This window comes from Ornithodoros turicata, chromosome 6, assembly GCF_037126465.1.
Source record: "Ornithodoros turicata isolate Travis chromosome 6, ASM3712646v1, whole genome shotgun sequence".
NCBI lineage: Eukaryota > Metazoa > Arthropoda > Arachnida > Ixodida > Argasidae > Ornithodoros > Ornithodoros turicata.
The window spans coordinates 73,056,636-73,075,325 of record NC_088206.1 but is presented as its reverse complement, the minus strand read 5'-3'; the positions used below and the strand labels follow the sequence as shown (position 1 = coordinate 73,075,325).

Genomic DNA, 18,690 nt, shown 5'->3' with positions numbered 1-18,690 from the left:
GTATCAGTCGCACCAGGCACTGGACTCACAACTGATCTAGTTTCACCCATGAAAATGTCGGAGATTGATTGAAATCGTTACAGAATTATGTCACATATAGAATAATTAGAGCCTGAAGTTTTCGGGAAATATTTTTTTCTAAATTCGGGGGGTAAAAATCGGGTAAATAAACGTGTGCACTAAATTCATGCGAATTCGTGGGAAAAAACTTCCATTACGCTAAAATCGGGGAGAAATTGGGCTCAGTTATTCAAACTAACTGTAGCGGTTTGGTACAAACGGTTATGTAACAGCATTTTTCTGCCAAACAAGTAAGTTGGTGCATAGCTACAGACATCCTAGAGAGGGCAATTTGCCTGGTAAAAATCGGGTTTCACCCTAAAGAGGCAACCTTCAATTCGAGATGCAAATTTGGGGAAGAGTCGGGTAAAACCCTAAAACTTCAGGCTCTAAGAATAATCCGCAATATAAGCGCTATCCTGAGGGCAGCAGCAGGTTCTGCGAGACACAACCAATTTCGCGGATTCGCAGTAGGCTAGGGGCTCTACGTATGTTATACAACACGGGTGCGCAGCTATTATATGCTCACGTAAAAGCTGCAGGGAAAAAGAAAAGTTTTGTATGAAACACACTTACTGGAAGGGAAAAGCTACAGAAAGCAGCAGGCATTGCTGCCACGTCCCCAGGAAACGGAAGGCAAGGTGCTCTTGCCCGTAAGCAGTAGGGTAGCGTAAAGGATGTGGTAGTTACCGTCGCTCAACCAAACTGTTTACTGCAGCGGTAACGCGGCGGAACCGGTAACGGCCAATGTGCGTCCTCTCACACCTCCCGTGGCCCCTGTGGCAGCAGCTCCAAGTGCCCTGCGACAAGCTTCGGGTCCCTCGGCGGCTCGCCTCACTCCGACAGCCAGTATCCGACCCATGGCACAGACTAGACTGGTTGCGGTGGTTCCCACGTCTGTCCCTGCGTCAATTGCAGGAGGTGTACATCCTTTCTTCTTCTTCTTTTTTTTTTCTTCTACTTTCTGGGCATGCAGATTATATTAAGTATTGATAGACCCTGAAGTTTTCGGGTTTTATATTTTTTCAAATTCGGGGGGGTAGAAATTGGGTCATTAAATTGATGTAGAAAATTCGTGCAAATTCGGGCAGAAAAATTACCATCAGACTGAGTTCGGGGAGAAATCGGGCATTATTGTAGAATAAACGTTCACTGTACCGTTTATCCAGAGTGCCAGAAGTAAAGGGGAGTCGCATATTTTGTGAGAAACTAGTATGTCGATGCCTTGAGGTGCCTAACAGAGGTGCAGTTTTGCAGGTACAAATCGGGTTTAACCCTAGATAGGTGAACCTCAATTCGGGGTGCAAATTCGGGGAAAAATCGGGATTAACCCTAAAACGTCAGGGTCTAAGTATTGATGGGAAAAGTCAAATGGTATGTGGTTTTAAAAGATAATGGAGACATCAAGTTTATTTGGTATTTCATTACAATCTTTATCACTTCAATGAGTAGGAATAACTCTCTTTTGTTGACTAGGATATGATCTAGCATTTCCCCAAGTTTATTACGTCAACACGAAAATTGCGGTGCATCTCAACACTCTCAAGTTTGACGTTTGGGAATCTTTCTTTTTTTTTTGTTCATTTTGCAGAAAGCTCAGCTACTCCTGTGCCAGTTGCTTCAGTGCAGCCGGACATCCAGGCAGCCCCAAATACGGTGATCGTTACTCCTTCCAGCGTGCAGGAAGCCACTGTTCCTGTTGCTGTGGAAACGGCAACTGCATCAGACGTCATGAGACGTAAGTTTAGCTTGGACTCGCGACTGACCAAAAGATGCGTACAATGCGTTCTGTCAGATGCTGAGGGCAATTTGTAAGGCTAACGTTCATTTCGTAATTTCATTAAAGCAGACGCAGAAGAGGAAGTGGTAGCTGCCCCAGTGGAACATGTTGTTGCGGTTACGGACGAATCGACGTCTGCTGCTGTTTCGACAGAAAGCACGATGAGTGAGTTAATTGACTTTGAGGCACGCGTAACGATTGTTTGTTTTTGCTCCTTAACATAGTTTGCCAATTTTTCGCCTGATCGGAAAGTGATTAGGCGCGACGACATTAACTGAGTATGTAATGCTATGTTCTTAGGCTTAAGAGATTTATTTTAAGTGACTTATTTTTAAGTGCTCATAACAGCTGCCAGGCCTTGTGATGATGCACAAAATATAAGAATACTGTATCACAGTATCAGGAGTATATATATATCACTGCCAATATAGCATAATCCCGTAAATGCGTAATGGGCAAAAACAGACCTCTTGAACGTCATAAAATTAGCAGACAAGTCAACATCGCTTGATAATTTGTTAATAGCTATTTGTAACCTAGTAGATGGGGATGACCTGCACTGGTCAACAGGATAGAAGTACAGCACTTTTCTACAACGTCTCGAAGGAACATTCAAACGAAGCGTAGGTAGAAACTGATCACATGTAGTCATGCCGTTCACAACCGGAACAAAAACATTACGTCCCGCATACATACGTTAATTACGCGAGTAAATGTTGTAATTACTTGAACCGGCTGATGAGTCGAGTTGTCGGTACATGCCTGTCGGGCATTTCTTGTCTCGTTGAACAGTAATATAGTAGTATAATACTTGTACCACTCCTTATTTGAGGTCTCCTTGAAGAAGCAAAGCATTCCACTGAGCGTGCGCCGTCACCAACGCTGAAACGTTCGCGCGAAGAGACTGCTGAAGATGCAAGGTAACAACTACACTCTTAAAACAGAATTTCACCCGTCATAGACACGCACCTAGCCAACCGTAATCCCGAATGACATTGTTCTCTCCCCCTGATTGATTGGAAACAGGAGGCGTACACCCTTTTGTGGCACTTACGAATTTATGTTAATTGTCACAAAAAGGAGCTTTCCACAAATCACGAGTGATAATGGTTGGCCTTCGGTGCGCTATGCGGTCAAGTTCCTTGAGAGTGTACTCGAAACAGCAATAGTATTACCGGTTATATTTCCCTTCCACATGAAGCACGAGCGAGGTTGTGCGAGAAACAGCGGAAGAGGAACGCCTTGCCAAGAAGATGAAGCTTCAGCAGAAAGAGGCTGAGCTCTTGGAAGAAGAGCGAGTGATTGCCGCGGATGAAGGCGAAGAGGAAGCAAAGGATCAAGCGCCAGGTAGAGTTGAAGCTCATGCTGATGGCCAAGGATAAACTTTCCAGTTTTCCTTTTTGAACCCCCGCAAACTACTCTTTCTGGTTTAATTTTAGTGTTTTAAGAACCTGGAGAGGATTAGCTTCATGTTCCCACAATTCCTGTTTTATCATTAGTGCTGTTTAAGTTCAGAATAGGTTGGCAGAATTAAGTTGCTAGGTTTCAAGTCTAGTCACAAGTCCCACCAGGCTTTGTGTTTTGGGGAGTTCCTCTGCCAAAGGGTAAGTAGATCAGGGAAAGGAAACGGAAACATTATTATACCGGAAGTATAGTAGGTAACGGTAACAGAAACAGAAATGGATATCACACAGTACCCGAATACCATATCAATCAGAGGCCAGTAACGGAAGCAGTAACGGAAATCTTGACGATTCCTTTACCTTTCCCTGAAGTAGACATTGCAGGAGATGAAAGAACGGCTGTAAACTTTACCTACGGAGACCCTGCGTAACAAAAATTACCGTAAAAGGCTGTACTATAACAAGTAAAAAACTCAGGTGCATGAATAATTGTTGGTTTAGAAGTACCATCTGGAGCTTCTGAAGCAGAAGGTCATCTGCAAGGGCTAACATCACCTGCCGATGTCATTGTGGTTGAAAGCGACGAAGAGGCCATTGAAGAAGAGCAGGAGAAAGGGGTGCGATAACTTGGACAATAAAGATTTGCCAGTATTTATAATAAAGTGGTTGTATGATGTGATTTATTTTACTAGATTGAAGGGGGAGACTTTGAAAGAGAGGAATCTGGTATGGAGGACGAAGGATCCGCTTGTGACGATGAAGAAATGAATGTTGGTTACAATGCAGTGAGTTGCTTCTTCCTCTTTTTCCTCATGAAGTGAAATGGGCCAACTTCTTCCTCTTTCCATGTCACTTCTTCCTTTTTCAGTGAAACTGTTTTTCCTTCAGTGGTCACTTCTTCCCGGTTCAGTGTACCTTTTTTGAGCTTAGTTTTATTCTTTTCATGTTGGTCTACATTCTTCTTGCTAGACTTGCCGCTTTATGACGTACATAAGTGTGATGTAAAAAAAAAAATTCTAATCCGAATCCTGATCAGCTTATCTCGTTATCACGCGAACAGGGCGGAGTAGGGGAAGGTGAAGAAGAAATGCCTGTGGAAGAGATCCCAGAGCACGACATTGCGGATGAAGAAGGCATCGACGAGGAGTGCGTCATCGCCGAAGGGGACATGGAAGACCAGGTGGACAACGAGGTGGAGATTATCGGTGAGATTGTCTTCTCTTTGTTTCACCCCTCTCGTTTTATTGATTTAATTTATTTTATTTGTTCGCAGACGTGGTCGAGGAGAGTGTGGACGACAGGGAAATGGACGAACCAATTGACCCGACAACGAGCCATGGAGACACACAGGACGAAGGATCTGTTCCGCAGCCTTGTCCACAAATCTCTATTCAGAGGGCATCTCCTACACCATCCCAGACGTCTCCAAGTCCCCTGCAGAGGCCCTCGCTGCTTACCAGGTCCCGCAGTGAACGTCTGCCCTCGGTAAGAATTTTCTTTGAGCATCATCAATGGGTGCGTTAAGTAGGTGCCCCGGAGCGTGAGTGTTTCATACTCCACTCGCTTAACGCGACACATGCACCATCGGCGCACTCCGGAGTGTCAGGCACCAAACATTTTTCGCGCTCCCATCTCGAATGGGTTCACCGAAGCAGACGACAAGCGCTTGGTGCTTAAAGCATTTGGTGTGACGTATTTCCTGTTGAGCGCGCAATCCACCGCGTGCAAGCAGCTGGCGGAATAAAGCTTCAAATGAGTTTGAATGCTACTCTTTGAAGCAAAATACAGACGCATTATCTTACCAAATTCTCCCATTTTGGCAAACTATCATTTCTAGCGACTTTCATGTGGATGTCGACAGCTATTCACAGGTCATGCAGCACTTTAATGCTGGCATATTCGTGCCAAGCAATTATCTTCACAGAAAATTGCTCCTATCACGTATGCCACTAATTCCAGTCATTTACGTCTCATTTTCTGTTACGTGAAAATGTCTTAAAAGCCGCTGTCGTCAAACCTCACCACCACACCCACCTCAGCACCACAACCTTAGACTGCACTGCACGAGCAGAAAAGGGGAAGCGGCGTCACCAAGCGAGCAGTGTGATGCAACAGAGCTGTTTTTCGCTGTTAAGCGGCCACTCCGAGTGTCTCAGACTTCCCATTAAGGTGCACCAAGAGAGGGGCGCCTACTTAATGCACCCGTTGTATTTCTAGCGTTGAGCATAATTTTACCCTTATTTGTGCACTTTGTTTGCACATTGTTTGCACGTTGCAGAGCCAGAGTGCAGCAGGCTTCGAAGAAGGCGACGACAGCATCGTACCCAGTACCCCGACGCTTTTTGTGCCTCGTAGGTCAGATGGCTTTGCAGAGGCTGTCAGGTACACTTTCTTTTGAGCCTTTCATGACTCGATCGTTTATTGATCTCGATCTGACTACTTTTTAATGCTTGTATCCTGAAAAGCTAAAGAAATTTTCTGAATCATTGGTGAAATGGCTGGTGGCAGCACAAAATGCGGTGTTTGAGAGCGTGAGACGACGCGTCTTCGCAATTTGCGGTTGAGGGGAGGAACGATAGTGTGTCGCAGACTAGCCTACCTATGACGTAGAGCAATTGCAATACAGAGGCAATGCTATTTCGAGTGCACAAAATTAATGCACCCCCGTCGCGCTGCCAGCAGTGTCCCGAATTTTGAGTTTGTCAGGTTGGCAGGTATGGAGGGGACCCGGATGCGAAATCTTCGAGCAGATGTGAGGATAGCGCTCACTGACATTGTCATCAAACCTAAAGAAATGTGTAAAATGAATGCACAAAAATGCAAACTTAACTTCACCATAACCTTCAGAGTGTTTCATGAATTTGCGGAAACCGACCAACTGACAAACAAACCATCGTGAAGGCAACAAAAAATATTAGTTGGAGTCATATTAGAGATTTGGCATGCTATTGTGTTAGGCTGGGTGATAAATGTTGCTCTCAGAATTTGTGCACTCCCGTAACACTGCCAAACGACCGACTAGTCTCAATTAATCGATTTAAACAAAATTATCGATATGTTACTTCGAATGAGGGAAGGGTAACGCGGCTTACCAGCAGCACATCCCCTGGGAGTAGCGCAAGGGATGAGCCCATTTACAACACTAATGAAGGAGGCTGTCCCAAACCATGTATTACCGTCAAGAACAATGATCTCACTAGTGACAGTTCCACACGTATATGACCTATATAACAAATATGACCTATATGACAAGTATTGCCAGTATAGGAAGAGAGAACTTTCTACCTTCTGGTTTACCTTTGTGATAGCCTGTGAGCTGAGACACACACTCCATTGCAGACACACATTCCTCCATTCAATCTGTCTGTTTTGCCAGCACTTGGAATACCAGCGCAGGTGCTCAGTGTCCACTATGACAATGCACAAAGGATTTTGGAAGTGCAAGTTGTTTTTGAGGTTTTCATTTTGCTTCACGCGAGCAACACATTCATTGTTTCAGTAAAAAATTATTTGACTGTATGTTTGCAAATAAGCATGTATGGTAGAACCAGTACATTAGCACATATTCCTTATTTGTCTCTTCCAAGTGCATGTCCTGAGAATCAGCAACATGCATTTATGACCACGCTAGTCTCCTGAGCTTAATTGTTGCAAGTTGATACTACTAGAAACCTTCATCCTATGATGTGGTGTTCTAAATTAGGTTCGATATTCGAAGGACAATTTTGCAGTTGTTAGAAAATCAACGAACTGGGTATTAGAAGAAAGGAAAGCCTCTTATGTTCCTCTATTTCATTTCATTTATCTGTTTTCTGAACAGTTCACCTCATGTTCCACATGGTGGATTCGTCTTTGGAAGTGCACAGGAAAGTTCAGCATCCCAGGAAGCTCCTGGAATTTCTCAGCTTGCTTCTCAGGGAGGTGAGTGATTAGGGTCTCGCAAGTTGCTAAGTCATCTGCTCTCTTATCACTTGATCTTATCTCTTACTGTTATCTCTCAACAATATGCAAATATTTTTAGAGGTGTTAGTGTGCGGCTTTTTTTTACATTGGACTTGAGCCCAGGGAGGCGGGTAGGAGTAGCAGAGCTCATTACGTTTTTTTGTCATCTACCCAATCGACACAATATCTTGGCCCAATATTGGCGTTACTGGACCAATATTGGGACGGTATAGCCGTTATCCAGCCAATATTGGGCCAGTACAGCCGTTATCCAGCCAATATTGGGCCAGTACAGCCGTTATCCAGCCAATATTGAACCAGTATAGCCGTATCCAGCCAATATTGAACCAGTATAGCCGTTATCCAGTCAATATTGAACCAGTACAGCCGTTATCCAGCCAATATTGAACCACTATAGCCGTTATCCAGCCAATATTGGCCAATATAATTTGCTGCTTGGGTAAGAAGTCACTTGAGAGTCGTTTAAGAATCTGCTTGAAAACCAATCATGGTCAGAAGTACTTTAAGAAGCCATTTAAGAGTAATAGACATTGACGTTTCAGCTGTGGGCGTGGATGACACTCGAATGGACCTGTCCCACTTTGAGGAAGGGGGAGGCCAGAGTGTGCCTTCAACGCCGCTGCAGATTTCACCACCGGGTGAGTTTCTCTGACTAGCCCTTTTTTTTTTTTTTTTATGGCACAGCTTATAAAAGCTTTGGTGCTTGCATATTAGGCCTCACTCACATTTGAGAGGGAAACGAGTATTAAGGTCTAGTAAATAGTGGCGCGACTTTGCGAAAGAGTCACCCGTCTAACACGGCACGTTTCTGAACCTTCCATACTCCAGAGTCACGTGATGCCTCCCTCTTCCAATCAGACGCGGCTTCAGCCGACCTGGACCAACCCAGAAGCTCCTCCGGCAATGCCAGTGGCCAGCCGACATCTCTCAACGAACAAAGCGTCCCGGGTCCAATCATAACGGAGACGACTGATGAGACAGATGATGGGTAACCGAAAAGTCTAAAGTCAGTTGGGTGGTACAAACATTAACTTCCGAACAGGTTAGCAACAGTTGTACCACTAGTGGAAGAACCAGCCAGTGAAAGCAGTGAAGTTCAAGAAGAAGCGGACAGTCAGCCGGCCAAACCATCTACATCATCAGATGCATCCGCATTGCCAGCTTTGGATGGTATGCTCACAATCTTTTTTTCTTTCTTTCTGCTCGGATTTACGCGTATTTATTTACTTGTACCCTCAAAGACCCGGAGGCTGTTACATTGGGGGAGTAGGCAGGTCAGGATATACGAGGCAATACGAGACTGTGTGTCAGATAAACGGTGTGAGCACAAAAATACGCAATTCTAGAAAAGTTGATTCCAGATGATTACATTCCATAATGATGGGACGGGACTTTATGAAATGATTCAGGTTGATGTCCTTAAATCACTTCATGTAGCAGCCCATTCCATTCTGTTGTAGCTAGTAGAAAGATAGATTTCGAAAATAGGTTAGTGTTGCAGTGAGAGCACTCGCATTTGAAGCAATGGTCAAGGCGCGGAAAAAATGTAGAAGAAGGCTGAACGTATCTCTCTTTAATACAGTAAATCTCGGTTATAACGAACTCGACGGTCGCGCGCAACCCGTTCATTATATCCGAAGTTCGCTATAAATGGAATGGACAAAAAATTTGATCCAAAAGGCCAGCAGTGTAAGAAACATGAGTCATGTATGCCGTTCATTGAAAATACATCGTTAATGGCGCCTGTTTATACACAGTTGCGGAGATCACGGCGTTTTCTAAGTCATCAAGGTGGTCCAGGTGGGCCGCAGCGAGCGCCTTCGCGTACACAAAATCGCGGAGCGAAGCAACATACTTGAGTGCCTCCGCTGTAGTTAAAATGTAAGAAGGGCAAGACACTGTGTCATCATCATCGTCATCGGAAAGTTCGTTTGGCGGCGGGCGCACGTCGGCAATGATGTCCGAATCACTGAAGTCCGCGACGGCCTGTGCGTCGTCATCTGCTGTCGCGAACTCCTCGAAAGACTGACAGCCGTCAGTCAGATTTGCAGCCGTTGCTCTGTCCCAAAGTTCTGTGTCGGTATCACGCACACCAAAGTCCACTTCACGATCGGCGTCTGTAGCCAGTGCCTGATGAACAAATCCAGCTTTTCTGAAGCAGTTTCGCAAAGTTTCTCGCTTCACCTGCATCCATGACGCCTTAATCATCGGCCAAACGGGTGCACGTGCAGCGCGCGCTGATGGTGACAGCGCATTGGCTGCAAAGCGAGGTCACGTGCAAGCGGCGCCTGACAAATCCGCGGGCGTCTGACGTCGCGCGCTCGCCTTCTCCAGTGGTCGAGGGAGCTCTTTCGGTCACAGTAACCGAAGGCTCCCCGGCAATTCGTTCATAATAGGCGGGGGCAATTTCCATAGACTCAATACAAATTTTGACGGTCGTTCGTGAGGCATTCGTTATAACCGAAGATTCGTTATAAGTGGGGCTGTTATAACCGAGATTTACTGTACTTGGGATGTGACCACACATAGTAAGACAGTGTGCATGCGCACAAATGCTAAAACACGCCGAGAAACAATTTACATCCATTTTAGCGCACAATGTCGTCACGGATGCTGATCTGCATGCTAACGTAAAATGCTCGCAATAACGGCGTAAAGAAATTTAATCCACGTTGGTTTCAGTTATCGAAGAAAAACCTGAAGAAATCGACGATGGAATATCAACGTCAGTGGACCAGCAGACACCTGGTGAGAGATCTTACAATCAGCCAATCTCGCTCGTCCCGCATAAGTTTTCCAGTCTGCCCACTTTGACCTCGACGGTGTTTATGGTGGCCGTTGTGAACTACACGGAGTTGAATAGGGAGACGACCGCCTGAACCCAAAGTGAAAGTGACTGTAAGGCCTGTGCAGTGCCCAAGTCTAGATTGTACGTGATATGATTATGTACAGCCCTCGCCATGCAGCAGAAACTTACATTTAAGGAAGCACTCTTTCGCTACCCTTTTTTAGACCAAGCCGTTAACCTGCCTATTGAAATGCACTATGCGAAGTGGTTCCTTCGACATGTGCATAAATATCGCGGAATTTGATCGTAAAAATTGTGAAGGTGCGCGACGGTGGCAATGCCCAAAAATGGCTGCCCCGGTTGCTTAGACAAGCTTGCTGATTGGTTTAGAGAAACGACGTCTGCTACACAGAGAGAACTGGAAGACAAATGAAAAAAAAAAGAGAGGAAGGCGCGGGCACTCTTGTAGCCGTAATGATGTAACAGGTGACGTCTTTTCTCCTCCTCCTCGTTTCACCCCGAGTGGAGCGGGAACGTGCTCGTCGATGTCGTCGGGTCCGTTTTTCCCGAGAAAAGTATTGCGTAAAAAAAAAAATGTTGTGTTAGTTTTGGGGTCAAGTCACACCCTTTCATGACGCGTCAGAAACAGAAAATCTCTGAGACGCTTTCTGCGTTCCTTTAATGTCCGCAGGCAATGAACAACAGTCAACCGAGCAGCCACAGTCACAGCGGCGCCGCATCGTCTGGGACGCACCGTCCGAGATGCCCGCGGCCTCGCCACCGGCCATTGCCACGCCCACTCCGGCCGCTCCCGTGGCATCCACCACCAGGGTTGCCCACTTTTCCTCTCCCACCAGAGAAGCCGGAGCGCCGCAAACGGCGACACGAGGCCAACGCGGCCGACGCGTCAGGCTTCGGGGAGCTTCGACCAGAGGGGCCGCAGCCTCCCAGCCGGCGTCCACGTGGACGGCACCGGGCTGGCGAGGAGGGAGGGGGACGAGGCCACCACGTGGGGGGCGAGGGGGATACATTCAGTGATTTTTTTTTTTAATCTTTCGTTTGTTGCGAAGGACAAGTTCACAGTGTGAGCAGTACAGCTGCCGGCGTGTTAGAAACTTGGATTTTAGTGTGTCGTTAAAGTTTTAGGCAAAACATTGTTCAGTGTAGTAAAGGTTGCTCCCCCGTGGCTTTGCCCTATAATCGAGTTTCTATCCATTTTCAAAAGCGTTTTAAAGGCATTACGTTGGTTACTTTGGACGGGTGTAATAGACGGTTATACGCATCAATGTCTGTGATGCTCGAAAGCAGAAACCGGAACTGCCGGCGAAGCTGCCTCTTGCCGATGCCACGGAAACAATCCTGCTTCAGCCAATCATCTGTTGCGATTTGCTGAAGTAGGTGAGCGCACGGGAGGACTTCCTGGAATGTCATCGTCGTTCGATGGTCATTAAAAAAATTGCTTTTACCCGTTACTCTGAGCTGAAAGCAAATGTAGAGGAAGAGCGAAATGAGTAGAGAACGACGCCTACGAAAGGAGTGAGCGCAAACTTCGCGCTCAGAAGCAACAAGCCAATCCCCTCAACATTCCTCCGCCCATACATCGGAGTAGAAGGTTCATTCTTTCTGAAAGAAAAGTGCTGCATCAGTTCTTCAGTACACAGTAGGTACAGTTCTGAACCAGTTGCGCTGATGCGACACCACGGGCTCCTAAAAAGAATGAGGAATGAGGAAGTGCAGACCTTGGGCACGTTAAGTAGCGCCACCGGAGCGCAGGGAGCGCGCTCCTTTTCACTAAATGGTGTCACTCCTTTTTCGGAGCGTAGTGCCCTTGTACTCTCGTGCTCCAGCTTGCAGGTTGAAGCACGTAAGTGCTGCCCCTGCTCTGTGACGTACGTAGAAAGGGCAGCCTGGAAAACCAATGAGCCACTTTGGGAGCCTCGCCGGGGGGGCATATCGTGCTTGAGGCATCGGAGTACAAGGCACAAAGTACGCCGAGCGCGTTGTTTGTCGTCTGCTACAGAGCGTTGTCTCGTGCGCGTTAGAATGGGGTGATGGTGTAGCCTGTTTTCTTCTGTTGGTCTGCTCGCGTTTGTTCCGTTTGTACTAGCAATTCGTAAACGGGTATTGGAAGATTCTCGTACCTTATAAGTAGGGCCTGACTTTTTGGGGTTTTATTTTTGGCCAAATTCGGGGGGTAAATATCGGGTGATATTTTCCATTTGAAAATTCAGGTGTATTCGGGTTAAATCCTGTTACGGCATATTCTGTTGTCAGGAATTCGGGTGTATTCGGGTGATTTTTTGTTTGTTTAATAAAAATGTGTCTTAACATGGAACTAATGTTTAGCAATGTTATCAAACTTTATTTTAATGCATGCTTATGAGTGTGCCACGCGACCCGAATGTTTTCGGGTAGATTCGGGTTAAACCCGAATTTTACAGATTTCGTTCGGGGGGTAAATATCGGGCGGATACGGGTTTAACCCTAAAAAGTCAGGCCCTACTTATAAGTGTCCTCTTTTTAACGGTGCATTGTGTGTAAGTACTAGCGATTGTGTTTCCGCACGGTGCAGCTGTATTGTTCAGAGTCATTCAGGCTTTTGGAGACCATACCAGTTTTGCAAAAAAGGGAGAATCTTCTGACAAGCTCAAGTAGTACATACCTCACAGTGACTGATGTGATCCAGGATAATCTAGGACCTCAAGGAGTCGCTCGCAACTGCTTCTTTGCAGGAGTAAAGTCCTTGTAGTCAATTATTCCTAGCCTGGGATTGTCCTCTTAGCACAGGTTCCTAGGCAGGCTTTTCTTGGCAATGAACTTATGTAGAGGAAATGTAGTTTTCTTTCAAAAGGAAAGCACCTAATGTGCACAACCTTAATGCTCAGAAGCAGTAGGTGTGTCAAGTCAAGCCACCTCTTCCTTCAAACATGCAGCAGGACAAGTATTGCAAACGGCAAATTGTGACATAAAATGAAATGTTTTATTTTTGTAATTCAACGAAACTCTGTTTTAGCATAAATTACAGCCAGTCCTACGCCACGAAAACAACAAAGATGATGAAGAAGATGATGAGGACTGCAAACACCTTCACCATCAACCAACGATTGGAAGTCACTGACTGAAAATATTTCAAAATCTCAGAGTGCGCGGCCTCCACGTTGAGAGACGTGTCCTCTACGTTGGCATCAATCCTACAATGAGGAGGAAAACGCCATGTGAGAATTGCACGCACGTAAAGCATGAAAAAGGTACCTTTTGATTTCCATCAAAAACACTTATGCTATGGAAGCCATTCGATGATTCTTCAACGCTGCTTTTATGCAGTCTCAGGGTTTCGGCCTACAAATTTTTGGTGGCTGCAATTATGTGCCAGGTGCCTCAGGACGAGAGCCGCCGATATTTCGAACAGAGACTGTTAAAGGTTCATGGGAACTGTGGGTTGACCCACAATTCCCATGAACCTTTAACACATCATCCCTAATCCTTTAAATACAGAGCCAATGATGAGGACGGTGCCCAGAAGATGAACAAGTCTCTCTTCGAAATATCGACGGCTCTCGTCCCGAGGCACTTCTCTTCATATTTCCTTACCAGTTCGCTGGATTTTCTACCGTTTTACGTTCATAGTTTTCATAGTTGTTAGTTTTATAATGATAATCTCGAGCTAGTGATTCAGATAAGCGAATTTCATCACAAAAATATGTACAGGTTTTCACCTCCAATCACCACTGACCCTAAAACGTGCTCGTAAATTACTGCATCATTACCTTTGCACCATCTCTTCCTGTTCTTTGACCATGTGTGCCAGCTGCTGGAAAATGGAGCCCAGTTCCACAATGGTGCTCTCAATGCTCTGCATTGTGTCAGCTCTGCTTTGCAAATAGGAATCCTGCACAAATATACCACCCTCAGACTCGATCTCGATCTGACATGATCGAGGTATACACTTTTATCACTGAAAAGTGCCAGAGAAAGGGAGCATTAATTACGAGAGTAAAAAAAGTAATTAAGCGCACGAGGCACACCTTGATCCATAACATCTCAACTGGGGGCAGATCCACAGAAATCTAAATCGTCTTTTCGTACAGCTTTCGTACACTCGACTCACTTCTCTCAAACTAGCATGAGGAGCTTTGTGAGAATCCGTGATGGCCGTGTCTCGAGGAACCTGTTGTTTCCCTCAGAGTCGCGTTTTTTTGCATAATATTCAGTATCTTACAGAATTACGTAAGGATTTCAATGGTCTGCGACATTTTCGTGGGTTTAAACCCAATCGGTCGCGACTGATACTGCCTGGCAACCACACGGCTGAACGTGCCACGACGAAGGAAATTGTCGAGTCCAATTTTCTTTGTGCGCCAAAATGTTACAAAAGGCTGGAAAATCACGCGGGGTCGAGTTAGTAACCAATCTTGCGAGAATGCTGCAACTTTTTTGTTTTTTTTTTCTTTTGCCCGCAGAATTCTGCAGATTTGTAAATTCCACTTAGTGGAAAGTAAATTTTCCACCGCAGAAAGCTATGGAGTTTAAGCATGACTAGACGTCCTCATGGAGGCAAGTAGGCCCTGCTGCTAGACTTACGATAAATACACGGGGGGGAAGAAACATTTGGATTGACAGCACTGCGCACCTGTTCGTCTAATAGCATCATCTGCTGTGCCTGCATCTGCCGTGGCCTGCCGTCCATGTCGATTGCGTAGTCACTTCCCCCGGCTGCGTGCTCGTCCGCCAGCAGCACAGATCCAGTGTGGCCAGACAGCGCCGAGGGTGGCAGTCCGGTAGTGACGGAGCTGCTCTGCGAGAACTGCTCCCGTCGACTCTTTTGGTGCTTCAAGTTCTGAAACACAGGTCGTTCTACGATCAATCACCGAAGTGACCCACATATTTATGAAACGCATCTATCTTTCGCAGTATCGTAATTTCACGCGTATTAGCCGCTTATTTTTTTCTTCTCTCGGGCGCTCTACGGCTTATCCAATGGTGCGGCTTATCTGATGACTATTTTCTTCTGGATTTTTTTCCCCACACGCCGGTTTTAGCGAAAGGGCCGACAGGTCTCTGCAACAGCACTGATCTGCCTATGCACGAACAGTGCGTAACAGGGACGGGGACCACATTCGAGTAGATTGATCTTCCTGGTGCATTCCCCAAAGCAGCTTTAACGAAAGTGGTGACAGTGATTCGCGTCTTCTGGAAGACCACTGACCCATCAAACAAGGGCACAATCCAATATTGGAAGAACACTAGAGCTGACCCCAGAGTATGGACCACAGGGTTTATGGCCTTCTCTATGGTCTCCTTCGTCGCACAAATCAGTCGTCTCGTATTGCCCGTGGCTTATCTGCCAGAAAATTTTCGAAGCTTTCCTAAAAACACGTCCTGCGGCTTATCTGCGGTGCGGCTCATACACGCGAAATTATGGTAGGTGCACTTGCAATACCGAGCTAGCTGGGAACTTAGAAGTGCTACGAATCCGGTGAATGCGATTGCTGTTGCATGCACAGACATGCACAATGACAGGTAGTGGAGTAGACTATTTGTAGCTGACTATACGAAGCTGGTATACTTTGATGAGCACAGTAACTACAATGAGCAAGTGCGAGATACACGTTAGAGACTGCGATTGTAATACGCCACAAAGTATAGTCTATAATAGAGTAAACGTAACATTACCTGAGTTCTAACTTCGAGGACACTTTTGAATTCGCTGGACATCGATGCCAGCTTGGACTGCAACGGAAGAACAGATGCTCTTCTTTTAATGAGTGGCATATAAAGAGGAATGCACGCTGACCACTCCAAAAAAAGGAAAAAATAAAAAGCTGTCCGTATTTCAATGATATACTGAATCGAGAAGAAAGCGTGCGAGTCAAGAAATAGCATGCACAAAGGGAGGAATCAAAGACTGTGGCGTCGACCACCCATTGTTGTGACACTCGTAGCTATAATTTGGCCTGTGGCTGGCATACAAGGCGACCCACGTATTTTTGAAGAAAAAGTTCGACCCAAACATGAGACAGAAATCTTAGTTCCAGTAAAATGAGCGCCACTGTCCCTTGAAGTTCACCTACCAAGCAACAGAGACGTTGCTCGCCTATTTTAATCATTCGATGACAAGGGAAAATAATGTTGATACGTGCAACTGACCTGCAATGACACAACAATGGAATTGGAATGCGACTGCATGTGTTTGGCGCCTCTGTAGTTTCTCGCTCTGGACACCTGGAAATGACAGACATCGGCGTTACATACACGGGCAGCTTAATAATCGTCCGAGTACCTACATCTTGGAGCTGCGCAATTTGCTTGTTCAGACTACTGATGTCCTGCTTTATTATGTACGTCAACTCCTCGATTTCTACTGGTCGGTCATCAAATATGGTCTTTCGCTTTGCCACTGAAATGGGTCGGTTGAGTGTGATGTCACCTGTTACATCGTATTAACTAGGAGACCGCGTAAACACTTACATAAAGCCAGTTTTTCTAACTTGGCAAAGGTGTTGGCAATGTCCTTTCCTATCTGCCTGCGGGGGGGAGATGTACAGCTTTATCGGTTAATACGTAAATATTGGCTACTGATCATGATACACAAATTCCTGATATCAATATCAATTGGGCTGCATCTCTAATCCGAATTTCTTGCAATACAGTGCAGCCTATTTCTTCTACATTATTGTACAACAGCGAGTCTTAAGAAAGCCAAGGAGTTACCCCAGGACATTTTTTATGTCTGCTTTGGGCGCATGGGTGATGAAAGGAAGGCCCTTAACATACCTTGCAACGTGCATGAATTCTCCGTAACCAGGTTGCGACCTGTCATGTGGTCCGATCCTCTGCACGTAGCCGTTGCCCTGTACAAAACGGTACGCCGTGACACGGTACACATTAATGGCAGCTGACAAACGCAAGCTCGTCCGCCCTTACCATCCTGCCTTGCATGAGCTTGGCAGCCGACTTGAACTCTCTCGTGCGATCCCTGCTAGTCATGTCTTGGACGTAGCTGCTGCTAGAAGAAAGGTCGTGCACACCGGAAGCTGTGGTGACCCCACCTGAGGAAAAGCCCTGTATGGGGTGTACCACCCCGGAGGGGCGTGAGGAAGGGGCTTCCTCGCGTTCCGACCCCGAGGCGGTTCGTCTACGCCGGGTGATCATGGGATAGCCCACAATGGGGCATCCCAACTTGTGGCCTGCAACACAAGGAACTCGTACAGCCTGACTGGGTTGACAGTGGTCCATCTTAGAGTTGCTACTTTTTGCTACTAGGATGTGAATGTGTCATCGTTTCCGCGTGAGGAGGAGCTTCATCGCCACGTCCAATCAAAACATACTTGTTTTTGTAAGATGACATATACCAGCAGTGAAGAAAGAAATCCACCACAAACTTATGCCTTTCTTCACCCGCACCAGGACAATAGCTGTCGTCGACTCGTCAAAAAGTGCAAGGGGCAGCGTAAAGGAGTGCAAACAAAGTGCATGACAGGTGCTGCACAACTTGCACCGTTCGCACTAGTTCACAAAGTGCAGCCAAATCGAAGACTGCTAATGTTATCCTAATGTGTCACAACAGATGAGCATTGACAGACTCCTCTGTGACGCTTGCAACACAAAGGCCTTCCCAAATGCCAAGACACGAGATTAAAACCGGCCAGGCTCAACTCCAGTTAGGCTCCTTAACAATTTTCTTTACGTGGAAAGGCTCAAGGTCCATTTGCATCAGTTATGCGTAAATGGCAGCAGGGAAAACGGTCGTTGAAAATCGAATATCGTACGACTCATGCAAGACGTATAGTGTAATATGTTACGGATTTCACGCCACATAGAAGAATGCCCAAGAGCTTACGTGTTACTACTCAGTGTGCTTTGATAAACACAACTGCTATCCGTGGTACTGTTGAGTTGATGTGCGGTGTGCTGTACACCGTCATCACTTGTTTCAGGTGTTATCAGTATGATTCACTCAAAAGCTTCAACACATTCCCTGCCGTTGAAAGATGTCTACACGTACCTGACACATTTGAGACCAGGAAATTTTTGCCTTCTTTCAGTTGTTTCCACGACACACACACAAACATAAACGACGGAAATGACGTATAAAGATATCCGGCTTGAAACCGTTAACTACCGGGAACGAGAATAGCGGAAGGCGCGCGCGCCGCGCCGTGCGTTGCTGTCGTCTGCTACCACAGGAGTTGCACCATAGTCGGTCGCGGGCACAGGCTTTTCTTGAGAGCTTTCAGCCATGCTGTAACACATGGAGGCCGAGGGTCTGCTGAAAAGCGAAAAACAGTCTGCCTTCTGTACAACAAACGTAAGAGCAATTTAGGAAGTAGGCCGACCTAGTAGGTTGTGACCTTCCTGTACATCTCTGTGGCAGCCATATCTGCTATGTTTTTGGGCTCCTTTTTTTCTTTCTGACAGGTATATTTTGTGGGTGAGGTATGCTGGGAAGATCCCCGGTTTATCAATTTCGTAGCAAAGGGTGTAGGACCGAAAGCGACACAGCCTTATCATGCAGGCCTACAAGTTCTTGGAACTGTTGCAAACATTTCCCTTGTACATATTTTGAACCAGCGGTTTGGCCGAGCAGGTACAGCAGCCGCTCGCTGGTGCCGCCCCTGTGCCACGAACTTGGAGGTAGCTGCGTGCTGCCTCAAGTTTTCCCTGGGTTTTCAGTTGGACTTTCCAGACAAATATCG

At 46.2% G+C, this 18,690-nt stretch overlaps 2 protein-coding genes across 5 annotated transcripts in view; one reads left to right on the top strand and one right to left on the bottom strand.

Moving 5' to 3' along the window:
- LOC135397327 (nucleoprotein TPR-like) overlaps positions 1–11,466 on the top strand; it is a 36,151-nt gene extending 24,685 nt beyond the window's left edge. Inside the window, exons 36-51 of one of the 3 annotated variants that reach the window (XM_064628847.1) lie at positions 779–981; positions 1,652–1,798; positions 1,910–2,005; positions 2,673–2,760; positions 3,042–3,187; positions 3,745–3,860; positions 3,936–4,028; positions 4,304–4,448; positions 4,517–4,728; positions 5,522–5,625; positions 7,064–7,164; positions 7,749–7,844; positions 8,035–8,194; positions 8,249–8,376; positions 9,889–9,954; positions 10,686–11,466. In XM_064628847.1, coding sequence (XP_064484917.1) covers positions 779–981; positions 1,652–1,798; positions 1,910–2,005; positions 2,673–2,760; positions 3,042–3,187; positions 3,745–3,860; positions 3,936–4,028; positions 4,304–4,448; positions 4,517–4,728; positions 5,522–5,625; positions 7,064–7,164; positions 7,749–7,844; positions 8,035–8,194; positions 8,249–8,376; positions 9,889–9,954; positions 10,686–11,032 — 2,248 coding nt within the window. In that variant the 3' untranslated portion in view covers positions 11,033–11,466. Of the gene's footprint in view, positions 1–778; positions 982–1,651; positions 1,799–1,906; positions 2,006–2,672; positions 2,761–3,041; positions 3,188–3,744; positions 3,861–3,935; positions 4,029–4,303; positions 4,449–4,516; positions 4,729–5,521; positions 5,626–7,063; positions 7,165–7,748; positions 7,845–8,034; positions 8,195–8,248; positions 8,377–9,888; positions 9,955–10,685 lie in introns of all 3 variants that reach the window. The other 2 variants (XM_064628848.1, XM_064628846.1) reach the window with 2 other exon arrangements.
- A 1,486-nt stretch (positions 11,467–12,952) lies between these two features.
- On the bottom strand, positions 12,953–18,109 carry LOC135397326 (syntaxin-5-like). 2 transcript variants are annotated; one of them, XM_064628844.1, is made up of 10 exons: positions 18,000–18,109; positions 16,919–17,181; positions 16,769–16,845; positions 16,463–16,518; positions 16,279–16,391; positions 16,142–16,216; positions 15,668–15,724; positions 14,625–14,831; positions 13,762–13,883; positions 12,953–13,185 (listed from the first exon to the last, which is right to left on the bottom strand). In XM_064628844.1, exons 1-10 carry the CDS (start codon positions 18,064–18,066, stop codon positions 13,026–13,028), a joined length of 1,197 nt encoding a protein of 398 aa, XP_064484914.1. In that variant the 5' UTR covers positions 18,067–18,109; the 3' UTR covers positions 12,953–13,025. The 2 variants fall into 2 exon arrangements, with proteins under 2 accessions (XP_064484914.1, XP_064484915.1); XM_064628845.1 differs by lacking the exon at positions 18,000–18,109 and adding an exon at positions 17,835–17,939.
- Positions 18,110–18,690: the final 581 nt, after the last annotated feature.